This window comes from Borostomias antarcticus (assembly GCF_949987555.1).
Source record: "Borostomias antarcticus genome assembly, chromosome: 6".
Taxonomy (NCBI): Eukaryota; Metazoa; Chordata; class Actinopteri; order Stomiiformes; family Stomiidae; genus Borostomias; species Borostomias antarcticus.
The window spans coordinates 23085343-23097765 of NC_140239.1; the positions used below are offsets into that span (position 1 = coordinate 23085343).

At 51.5% G+C, this 12423-nt stretch overlaps 1 protein-coding gene across 1 annotated transcript in view; it reads left to right on the top strand.

The window, feature by feature from the left end:
- myt1la (myelin transcription factor 1-like, a) overlaps positions 1 to 12423 on the top strand; it is a gene marked incomplete at both ends in the record, with an annotated part of 28704 nt that overhangs the window by 10133 nt on the left and 6148 nt on the right. The window contains 7 exons of the mRNA XM_084439269.1: positions 1 to 500; positions 1664 to 2737; positions 5303 to 5437; positions 6031 to 6121; positions 7803 to 7910; positions 8200 to 8417; positions 10507 to 10766. The exon at positions 1 to 500 is cut by the window's left edge and continues 57 nt beyond it. Of these exons, the coding sequence (XP_084295395.1) occupies positions 1 to 500; positions 1664 to 2737; positions 5303 to 5437; positions 6031 to 6121; positions 7803 to 7910; positions 8200 to 8417; positions 10507 to 10766 (2386 nt within the window). The remainder of the gene's footprint in view (positions 501 to 1663; positions 2738 to 5302; positions 5438 to 6030; positions 6122 to 7802; positions 7911 to 8199; positions 8418 to 10506; positions 10767 to 12423) is intronic.

Here is a 12423-nt window from a genome sequence, read left to right on the forward strand (position 1 = left end):
GCCTGCTGCCAAAAGGAGACCCTTCCTGAACCCTCCAAAAGAGGACCCCCCCAGCTACCCCAGCTACCAGCCCCAACCCATGGAGGCGGGGCCGGAGAAGGAGCAGGGGGAGGTGGAGGGAGAGGTGGAGGAAGAGGAGGAGGAGAGGGAGGTGGAGGAAGAGGAGGCAGAGGAGGAGGAAGGGTTCTACGAGGATAACGAGGAGCACGCTGAAGAAGAGGAGGAAGTGGAGGAGGAGGAAGAGGAGGAGGAGGAGGAAGAGGAGGAGGAGGAGGAAGGAGGAATGGCGAGACAAGAGGGGGGGGTGGAGGTGGGCCAGGTGGAGGAGGAGGAGGGGGCCGAGGAGGACGAGGAGGCCGAGGATGGGGACGACGAAGAGCAAGAGGAAGAGGAGGAGCAAGAGGAGGAGGAGTGCGACGAAGACGAGCACGAGGAGGAGGAGGAAGAGGAGGAGGAGGAGGAGGAGGAGGAAGAAGAGGAGGAACAGGGTCGTCAGCAAGGTGAGTCCATCCTCCAGCTTCACTCTCCGGAGTAAGAGGGGTTGGCGGGACAGGGGAGGTTATATACGTTCCACTAATAAACTGTCAGTGGGAATTCGGTCTGAGTCAAAGATACCTCTTATCAGAGGGGTGCACCTTTGCTGTGGCCTGTGGAGGAAGCTCCATATATACTGTATACAATCAGAGAGGCAAGGGCCTAATATCCCTGGGAGAGCAGAGTTGGCGCGAGAGGTTTGATGGTCAATCTAGGAGTGTGTGGCCGGCATGTCCACCGCGGAGAGGGGAGAGAGGACGTAATCAGAGGTTCTCTACCTCGGGAGCACCAGATGTGCCTCCTCGCCGTCCGTCGGCCGGTGGCTTCGCTCTCCCACGTCCCCAATCGCTTCTGACAGTGCCTTCAAGAGCAATCCAGAGAGGAGCTCTCCGAATTACCCCCCCCCACCCCACCCTCCCGCGATCCCCCGTCTCGGCGGACATGTCACATGTGCTCAGTCTCCGCTCCCCCCCCCCTGTCCCCCCCTCCAACCCCCCGTTCCCGGCCAAGGAAATGGCTCAGATATTTCTGGCTCACGAATCGGAGCGCCTCGCCCGCCTCCCTCATTCTGTCGCTCTCTCATTCGGCGAGAGAGAGCATTGATTTCCCAAAATCAACCCGTTATTTGGGGAGAAGCAATGTTCTCAGAGAGCTCTGGGGTGTGTATTTTTATGAGCAAACATGCCGAACCAAGGCTGGATGAGTCGTTGCGAGTCGTAAAAACAAGTACGGATGTAATTGCTGGATTTGATTATTACAGGGTTTATTTGATAGTAGGGCGGAATGGCCGGCTCTATGATCCATTCATGACTTACAGGATGAGACGATTCATTTTTTATGTGGTGATTTTTATATGGTGATTCACTTTTTCAGGCCATTTACCAAGTTTATATTGTTCATTGTCACGATAAATTTTGCTAAATGATTGAGGCAAGCCCAATATATATATATATATATATATTTGGCTTGCCTCAATCATATAGATTGGGCTGGCCTCAAAAATATATGTATATATTTATTTATGTATCATTTTGATGCCCTTGCAGAAATGATGGAAGTAAACTGATCTTATTCTTCATTTATCCACTAGTACGGACTGAAAGGTCTATCCTTCCTTTCCTGACACTAGAGAGCCGATACAAAAATGGCGGACAATCAAAACTCCAGATGATGCAGAGGGACAACAACAACAACGGCGGCGGCGGTGTCGGTGTCAACCCTAACGGGGAGGAATACGAGAACTACGACGAGCTGGTGGCGAAGTCTCTCCTCAACCTGGGGAAGATCGCCGAGGACGCAGCCTACCAGGCCACGACTGAGTCGGAGATGAACAGCAACTCCTCCAACAGCGCCGGGGAGGACGACGACGACGACGACGACGACGGCAGCGAGCGTGGGGGCAGGAAGGGCGAGCTGAGCGTGGACCTGGACAGCGACGTGGTGCGGGAGACGGTAGACTCCCTCAAGCTGCTGGCACAGGGCCACGGCGCCTTACTGCCCGACGATGCCTACCCGGACGGCGCCGGGGTGGCGGCGGACGACGGCCACGCCAATGGGCGCCCGGCGCCGAGGGGGGTGAGAGGCCAGGGGGAGGAGAGTGAGGAGGAGGTGTGTCTCAGCAGTCTGGAGTGTCTGAGGAACCAGTGCTTTGATCTGGCCCGCAAGCTGAGCGAGACCCAGCCGTCGGATCGCCCCGGGCAGCCGGCCCACCACCACCAGCACCCGGGCGACCACCAGCACCAGCACCAGCACCAGCAGCAGGCCCAGCTCCAGGCCCACCACCTGCCCAGGTACGAGAGCTGCCAGCAGGGCCACCCGGACGAGGCCCGTTCCCTGGAGCGCAGCTATTCGGACATGGTCAACCTGATGAAGCTGGAAGAACAGCTGAGCCCGGCATCCCGGGGCTACCCGGCCAGCTGCTCTCGAGATGGGGACGAGGACACCACGTCGGTGGCCTCCGACCGCTCCGACGAGGCCTTCGACATGACCAAAGGCAACCTGTCCCTGCTGGAGAAGGCCATCGCCCTGGAGTCGGAGAGGGCCAAAGTCATGAGGGACAGGATGGCATCAGAGCACTCAGTGGGCCGGAGGGAGCACCATCGCCACGGCCACGGCGAGCACAGCCCCCGGCAGAGCAGCGGGGCCGAGGAACGCAAGTCCAGAATGCACCACGACGGGTCAAAGAGGGCATACTACCCTAAAGGTAGGACTCGCACTGCTGCTGTCAACACACCCACTCACTGGCTCCATCCCTTGTCTCTAATTCTCATTCTCACTGTGCTGAGTTAGGAGCTATACGCATCTATTCCCTATACTTTTGACATTTTTCAAATTTCAAATGGTTTTGGTATCGAAGCAAAACACGATAACCCATAAGCCTTTTCATGCAATTTGACTATTTCTGTCCGTCACAGTAATAGCTTGTGCGTTGAGTAAAATACTGTAACTGGTGTTCATTATACCCATTTTGGTAATAGCATGAGACATTTTCCTGACCCCCGCTGCCCAGCATTTCAGCTTATCTTTGGGAGGGAGAGAGAGAGAGAGAGAGAGAGAGGGAAAGAGAGAGAGAGGGAGAGAGAGAGGGAGAGAGAGAGAGAGAGAGAGAGAGAGAGAGAGAGAGAGAGAGTTTTCCCAAGCTGGACTGAAGCCTGCATATTGCAGTGACAGTGACGCTAGGGTAACAGCAGCATATACGTAGCGCTAGAAGCAACGGCTGCAGCTTATGTTGTTAAAATAGGTCGGCATGGTAACATCAGAGGCTTGGCTTGTCAGGCATGAGTAATGGCAATCTGCACGGCCCGTTAGGACAGCAAATCTCATCGGCGGGATTCTATACACGGCCTGTTTCTCGAAATCCACTCCGATCCCCACCCACTGCTGCTGGTAGGGAGTCCCTGTGTGTGTGTGTGTGTGTGTGTGTGTGTGTGTGTGTGTGTGTGTTTGGTTGTGTGATTATCAACCATGAGAAAGCTTCAGAGGACATCAACACACTGTGCCCCAGACAGGCTCATTAGACTGTCATCACCTTGGGGGTGGTGGTAGGGTGGGGTGGGGGAGGGGGGGGGGGGGGGGGGGATGCACCACATGGCACTCAGGGCCATGCCATGGAAATATGTTTTGAGTGACATGGCAATAGACACCAAGCGCAATGATCTGCAGACAAAACATTGCGCTGGTTTAGATTGGGTTAACCTGAAAACCCCGGCAGATATTTATCTACAGTATGAATAGACACAGGACATACTGAGCTCTTTTCATAAAGAATCACTTGCTTTTCATGTAAGTGGAGGCATGAGTGGTTCCTTCTAAAGACGTACGAATGCTAAAGGTCGTTGGTGAATTTTCAACTTTCGGGCCACAGCTCCATGGCAATATAACTTGCCACACTGTGGGCTATATTGAAATGGAGTGCACTCATAGCGCTTTTATAGTAGACATAGCGCTTTACAATGGCTTCTCACATTTACACATTCGCACACAAATTCCCCCACCAAAGGCGGCCAGCTGGTGTTAGCCTGGGAGAAATGTGGGGTTCAGTGTCATGCTCAGGGACACTTTGACAAGGCAGATGAGGTGTAGCTGGAATCGAACCGGGGACCTTCCGATTCCCAGACGGCTACCTCCTGATCAGCTACTGTCGCCTCAATTATGATAATAACACATATTACTAAAAGGTTCTCATGGCAGCCGGGCGTTGCAAAGGTATGCCCAATCATTCCCTTTAAATGTGCGTCCACCTATGGCCCATGGCATGGTCATCCCTTATAGCCACTATAAGGGTCATTATATTATTATATTAAGGGATATTCCATTAGTAGGCTACAGTGGACTGAGAGGCAGACCCCAGAATAGTGCGATACCACTGGTCTTTCACTCTAGTCATACCTATAGCTGGTGTGGCTGCGTACTCTGGCTCCAGACAAGCAAGGCCGTAAACAATCCATCCATTCACACTGACTTCATCTTCTTCCATCTGCTGTGTCCTTCGATCTCTTGCACATCTGCGAGTTATCGTCTCCGTTTTTTCATCAAGGGGACAAGTGACGGGGAGAGACGTAGCTAATTCATTTGGGTCAGAACTAGCGATAGCTCAGTGATTTCGCTCACGTCTGAGAAGAAACCCATGTGCCTGCTGTACGTGCCGTAGACAACAGCCGTCCAGCGTGCGTGCGTGCATGTGTGTGACGGACAATGAGAGTGTGTGTCTAACGCGGCGGGGCCCACGCCTCGTACCTTGGGGCACCAGCCGGGTATGGCGGAGATGGGATTCCCAGATATACATACAGGAGAACCGCTGATAAGCCACTTTCGCACAGGCTTAGTCATTCTGTCTTATCTACTAGCCAGTGTACATTTTTAATGAAATATGAAATTGCATTTCTGGGACACAGGGATTTAACAATCGTGCCAGATTTTTGCAGAGCGAGCGCAGGGATCGGGGAGTGTCCTGTTGAACAGATTGCGCAGGTGTGACTAGCTACAGCCTTTCTTACCAACCTGCATTTACAAGGATCATTTTAGGGTAATGCATGTAATAGTGAATGACATGGCAAATGGAACACTCTAGATTAAGTTAAACCGTGCTGCAGTATATTTGCTATAAGGATATTAATTCTTCTTGTAGGGTACATTACAACCAGGGTCACCTGGACAGAAGACAGGTGCGTTCAACCCCCCCAATCCCCTTTTTGCCCCTGTCCTCTCTCTCTCTCTCTCTCTCTCTCTCTCTCTCTCTCGCTTCTCTCTCTCTCTCTCACCTTGTCAGATTCCTCCAGGGGGGAGAAGAAGGAGAGCAAGTGCCCCACCCCAGGGTGTGATGGGACGGGCCACGTCACAGGCCTCTACCCCCACCACAGGAGCCTGTCTGGCTGTCCCCACAAGGACAGGGTGCCACCCGAGAGTACGTACCTGAGCCAACCAGCCTGCTGACTGGCACATTACACACCATTAGCCTGCAACACTCCTATAGTGCGGTACACTGAGCCACATTTCAACAGGCTCTTGTGTTATTTGTTTGTTTCTCGAGGACATTTCTTCCTTTCTTTTATGTTCTTCCTTTCTTTTATGTTCTTCCTTTCTTTGTGTGTGTGCTTTTTTGTTTGATTGTTTGTTCTTTCTTTCCACATTCTTCCATGCCAGGGTTTGGTGGTTGTGGTGGTCATCCACTCAGCATGGGGGCACTCTCACAACTCCCACTCACTCGCTAAGACAAATAACTTTGAGTTAACCACGTACACCCTGTGTCTGCCATAGACAATTCCTTATAGATTTAACATCGGCTTATCCCTTTTAACCATTTTTACATTCTTAACAATACTTAATCACCCCCCACCCCACACACACACAATTTTCATCTTCACGGCCATCATCACTAAATAGCAGCAGTGCATGCCGCTCTTTCTGTGAACTAATGTAACTGACTGGACTTGTAACCCCTGTCTCTGGGTCCTCCTAACCCCCGCTGTCTTTCTCGCCTCTCCTTGTCTGTCGAAGTTCTTGCTATGTATGAGAATGTTCTAAAGTGCCCTACTCCTGGCTGCTCTGGGCGGGGCCATGTCAATAGCAACAGGAACTCCCACCGCAGGTGAGTGGGCGTGGCAAACAGGCGGGGCATGCACACCACCACGGAGAATGAGATAAGGAAATAGAATAGTGGAATAATAGAATGATAGACAAAATAGTAGAATAGTTGAACGGAACACAATGAATCCATCTAATGGAATGGAATAGGAGTCTAATGGAATGGAATAGGAGTACAATGAACAGAACAGAACAATAGACAGATGGATCTGGTGAGCTGTGTGTGGCGTCTGCCTGGTTTGGGTTCATGTAGGCCGTGGTATTGTTTTGTCTTGGATATGTTTCATTATAAGACTGGCACTGACATGCGGTCCTTAATGCAGACCACAGAGAAACACCCACCCACACGTACCCTCACACAGACGCACACACACACACACACACACACACAGAGGTATGTACATACGAATGTTGTTCATATATTGTACAGCAGGCCCGTACACACTCTCTCTCACACACACACACACACAGATGCAGACACATACCTCCCTCTCCACCCGCGTTTGCTGCAGGCCATGTTATATAGAGCAGCTCCTGTGGGACTGGCACACACACACACACTGTAGTCATTAGCAGCCTCCTGGAGAAGAAAACAAAGTGTGAGAAAAAAAAACACACACGTCGTGTATCTATAGCTTTTGTGTCTCACATTCTCGCTGTTGTCATGGAAACTCCACTATACTGACAGCAGTCCTTCTGTCAGCTTGTCACATGGTCCTCCCGGGTTTCAATGCTGCTTTGAAATCCGTGTGTGTGTGTGTGTGTGTGTGTGTGTGTGTGTGTGTGTGTGTGTGTGTGTGTGATGTGTGTGTGTGTGTGTGTGTTCCGTGCTGGCCGTATCAATTTTTCATTTCTCGCGTGCACATGAACCGATTAGCAGAGGCCCACGGCAGTGTGTTCCCCGCTCGCACAAAAGCAGCGCTGGTTTGTTTGCGAGTGTGACTGATTTGTATACGTGAGAGAGAGAGGATAAGAGAGAGATGAGAGAGGGGGAGAGAGAGAGAGAGAGAGAGAGACATCATGTGAGCGGTGCCAATGTGAGAAAGGGATAGGGGGCTTAGGGGAGGAGGAGGAGGAGGAGGAGGAGGAGGAGGAGAGCGGAGGTGGAGAGGGGGTAGGGGAGCGTACAGTAGAGGGATGTTTTGAAGCTGTGGCCGTGGCAGCCAATCAGCTCTCCCCGCCGCGCCTCCCAGAACTCCTCAAAAAGGATGTGGTATCTGGAGGAGAGGATCTCTCTGAAGCCGGCCAGCCCCACACACACACACACACACACACACACACACACACACACACACAGCCAGCCAGCCAGCCAGCCAGCCAGCACTCTATCTGCGAAACCCGGCACTGCAATTAAAAACTAGGCCATAAGAAATACATTATTCATACGCGGGCCGCTCCTATATATACAAAATTTGCTATGCTGTTTAATTCAAAGCCAATTTCACTTGATGGACTCGATTTGTCTGTTATTTGTGAGGCCGACTGTGTGTGTGTGTGTGTGTGTGCGTACGTGTGTTTGTGTGTGTCTGTGTATGTATGTGTGTGTACATGTGTCTGTGTGCGTGCGTGTGAGCGTGCATGTGTGTGTGAGCGTGCACGTGTGTGTGAGCGTGCGCGCGCGTGTGTGTGCGTCTGCGTGTGTGTGCTTGGCTAACGAGGCCCCTGTTGTGTTGACGCTGTTGCAGTCTCTCGGGGTGCCCCATCGCCGCCGCGGAGAAGATGGCCAAGGTTCACGAGAAGAGCCACCCTTGTGACACGTCCAAGTCCAGCCAGGGTTCGGACCGCGTGCTGAGGTACTCCCTTCTCCCCTCATCACATAAATCCACCGCCGCTCATCCCAGTACATCCCCTGAAGAGATGCACCCTCTGACTCGAACCACTATCTCTTCTATCTCGTCGCATCTCAAAGAGCAGACGCGGGAAGTGACACGATGCACACACAGACACACAGAGCACACTCCACTTTAGCCATTTGTCTTCAGAGTGAGGTCCCCCTAGTGGCTCATGCAGGACTCACCTCGGTCAGAGCGCTCTGACGGCGTGTACACAAACACGGCCCCCCTGTCCATGGTTATTTTCCAGGCCAATGTGCTTTGTGAAACAGCTGGAGATCCCACAGTACGGTCACAAAAATAACGTCTCCACCAGCACGCCGCGCTCCAACCTGGCCAAGGAGCTGGAGAAGTACTCCAAGACCAGCTTCGACTACGGAGGCTACGACAGCCAGCAGCACGTCTACGGGAAGAGAGGCCTGGCGCCAAAGAGCCACGGACGAGACCTCTCGCCCAAGGGATACGACGGTACGTGTCGTTTTGGTGCGCGCACGCGTCGGCGTCCTTCTCAGACCAAACTCAAAGTGCCGCTGTCTGTGGTGCTGAAAATCGTAAGCACTTCTAGGGGACATTGTAAATGGACTGCACTTATGTAGAGCTTTTATCCAAAGCGCTTTATAATGGCCTTTCATTCACACATTCACACATGCATTCACACACCATTGGTGGCAGCTGCCATGCAAGGCTAGCCTGCTCATTGGGAGCGATTTGGGGTTCAGTGTTTGCACACACATGTGGACTGGAGGAGCCGGGGTTTGAACCGCCGACCCTGCGATCATTGGACAACCCACTCTACTTCCTGAGCCACAGCCGCCCCAGACTACACGCACATTAACAGCAGTATAAGCAGTTTTTATAATAATTCATAATTTAATAATGAATAATTTCTAACAATTTTACACACACATACCCCAAACCCAAGGCATTTCCCCCCAAATTCAGACATGTAATGTTATATAGCACTGTGTCCTGCTGAATGTACAGCATCTTAAAGGGATAGTGTGCTATTTTGAACATTTAATGAAGCTCTATTTGTGGTCTGTCTACCATTAACCTGAAACATAGAGACCATAATTTCATTGATCGTTCCAGTATTGAGCTAGCTGCGTTTTTTATATGCAGGCTCTCACTGAGCTACTGTACAATGGACGTCAATGGGGCATATGTAAATGCATTGGAAAAACTATGATAAAGTGGTTTTCTGAGACAGGACTCAGTATGCTCTCCTGTGAAATGTATCGCAATCTGAATGTTTTTACATGTTTGGCAAGGCTTGGACATAAGCATTCACCTGGTGATTATTTTCACTGTTCCCACACAGGACTATGTGCAAGTCATTCCAAACACCTAAACATATTCGGATTACGATACATTTCACTGGAGAGCATACTGAGACTGGGAAGATTACACCCTGTGCTTCCCGTCTCAGAAAAGCACATTCATCATAGTTTTTCAACGCATTTACGTATGCCCCATTGACTTCCATTGTAGCTCAGTGAGAGCCTGCATAAAAACCGCAGCTAGCTCAATACTGGAACGATCAGTGAAATTATGGTCTCTGTTTCAGGTTCATGGTAGACAGACCACAAATAGGGCTAAATGTCCAAAATAGCACACTACCCCTTTAACCTGAGATGCTGTCGGTGGGGAGGAGTAGAGTCGTAGCCTCTTTGTCTGTGAAGCATTAGTGCGAGTCTGTGGTCGGGTCTGGCTTTCTCCTGCACCTCGCCTCAGCTCCCCATGGCAGGAGAGGATGCTTTAGAGAGACGCTCTGTCTATTCTTACTCACAGACCGCTGCCTACCAACCCACAGTGTGAAGCCCAGATCCACTGTCACACTGCTCCCATCTCTCTCTCTCTCTCTCTCTCTCTCCCTCTCTCTCTCTCTCTCTCTCTCTCTCTCCCTCTAGCTCTCCCGCACTCTCCATCTCTCTGTCTTCCTCTTTATCAGCCAAGAGCAGTCTCTCAGTTGCTCACACAGCATTCACCGTGGAATAACAAACCACGAAATTCCTCTGGAGGTGTTAGAGATTTCCTATCTATCTATCTATCTATCTATCTATCTATCTATCTATCTATCTATCTATCTATCTATCTATCTATCTATCTATCTATCTATCTATCTATCTATCTATCTATCTATCTATCTATCTATCCATCTATCTATCTATCTATCTATCTATCTATCTATCTATCTATCTATCTATCTATCTATCTATCTATCTGTCTGTCTGTCTGTCTGTCTGTCTGTCAATCAGTCTATCTTTCTGTATCTGCCTATTTTTGGATATTTAAAAGAGGTCTAAAATCTTTTTTGGCCACCATCCTTGACTTCTGTCATGCACATCTGTCTGTCTCTGCTGCATATCAATGCGTGGATCTATGCCAGTGCCTTCGTTATCTCTGCGCGTGTGTGTGTGTGTGCGTGTGTTTGAGTGCGCACGCGTGCATGCGTGCGTGCATGAGAGCCTATGCGGCACATGTACGTACAGTATGTATGACCCGTCTGTATGTATGTGCGTGTGTGTGTGTGTGTGTGTGTGTTTGCTCCCTGCAGCCAAGCGCTACTGTAAGAACTCCAGCCCGGCCAGCAGCACGACGAGCAGCTACGCCCCCAGCAGCAGCAGCCTGAGCTGCGGAGGGGGAGGGGCCGGTGGGGGCAGCAGTGCCAGCAGCACCTGCAGCAAGAGCAGCTTCGACTACACGCACGACATGGAGGCCGCCCACATGGCGGCCACCGCCATCCTCAACCTGTCCACGCGCTGCCGGGAGATGCCCCACAGTCTGGCGGGCAAGCCCCAGGACCTCCTCTCCCAGGTAGGCCACGCCTCCGTGCCTCCGCGCCCCGCCCCCCCCCCCCAGCGACGCATGTTCCGCTCGCTCGCTCCCTCCCTCCCTGCTGTCTCTCTGTCTCTCTCTCTCTCTCTCTCTCTCTCTCTCTCTCCCTCCCTCTCTCTTAGAGCTCTGCTGTCTCTCTCTCTCACTCTCTATCTCCACCTATTTCACACTCTCTCTCTCTCCCTCTCTCTTAGAGCTCTGCTGTATCTCTGTCTTTCTCTCTCCCTCCCTCCCTTTCTCTCAGAGCTCTGCTGTCTCTCTCTTTTTTTCTCTCTCCCTCTCTCCCTTGCATATTCTCTCCTTTTCTCACTTTCTGTCTTTCTCACTCTTCCTCTCCTCCTCCATCTCTCTCTCGCTCCCCTTCTTTGTCCCTCTTACCGAAAGGTCCCATTCCCATCCCTATATATGATAGAACATCAATGTTACGCCTTGTCATTGTCACCCAGACTCCTATAGCCTAACTGTGAAAGGTGTGCCGCGTCTGTCCGGGCTTAGCCCCTCCGTTCTGTCTCACAGGCCTCCTGAGCTGGACCAGGTGTCAGATGATCTCTGTGCCTCCTGATTTCTAAAGCTCTGCTTATCAGGGAATTAATGCAGTCTGGCCCAACACACCCCCAGTGATTGCCTGGCCCATTTCTTGCGCTGCGTGGCGCAGAGCAGGGCAGAGGCAGGCAGGTTGAAACAGAAGGATGGGCTTAGGCTAAGCACTGGAGCCCTGTGTCTCTCAGACAGCCCGCTTGCTGGATCGATGGGGAGAATTTCAGTCGCAGTGGCTCTCTCTCTCTCTCTCTCTCTCTCTCTCTCTCCCTGCTCTTTCTCTGCTCTCTCTCTCTCTGCTCTCTCTCTGCTCTCTCTTTCTCTGCTCTCTCTCTCTGCTCTCTCTCTCTCTCTGCTCTTTCTCTCTCTGCTCTCTCTCTCTCTCTGCTCTCTCTCTGCTCTCTCTCTCTGCTCTCTCTCTCTATCTCCCTGCTCTTTCTCTGCTCTCTCTCTCTGCTCTCTCTCTCTCTCTCTCTCCCTGCTCTTTCTCTGCTCTCTCTCTCTCTCTCTGCTCTTCCTCTGCTCTCTCTCTCTCTCCTCTCTTTCTCTCTCCGCTCTGCTCTCCCATCATCCCCTTGGCGCGGAGGCGAGAGCGACCTCTCATCGAGGACAGCGCCTGGAGACGCGGGCCCAGCCCTGGCGCAGTGGCTCTCTGGTTATGGACCGTCGTCATCATCATCATCATCATCATCATCATCATCATCATCTTCATCATCACCAGGGGGCGTCAGAGCACCTGGGGAGATCAGTGTTTTTCCCTGTATAGTCATCCAGAGTGGGCCGGGGAGGAGGAGTAATTAGCCCCTCTCTCTCTCTCTCTCTCTCTCTCTCTCTGCCTCACCTCTATCTTTTCCCTTTTCTCTCCTCTCCTCACTCTCTTCCAACCTCTTTGGCTATATCCCTGCTAATTTCCCCCCCTACTCTTCTCTCACTCTCTCTCTCTCTCTCTCTCTCTATCTATCTATCTATCTATCTATCTATCTATCTATCTATCTCTCTCTCTCTCTCTCTCTCTCTCTCTCTCTCTCTCTCTCTCTCTCTCTCTCTCTCTCTCTCTCTCTCTGTGTATCTGTCTCTCTCTCTCTCTCTCTCTCTCTCT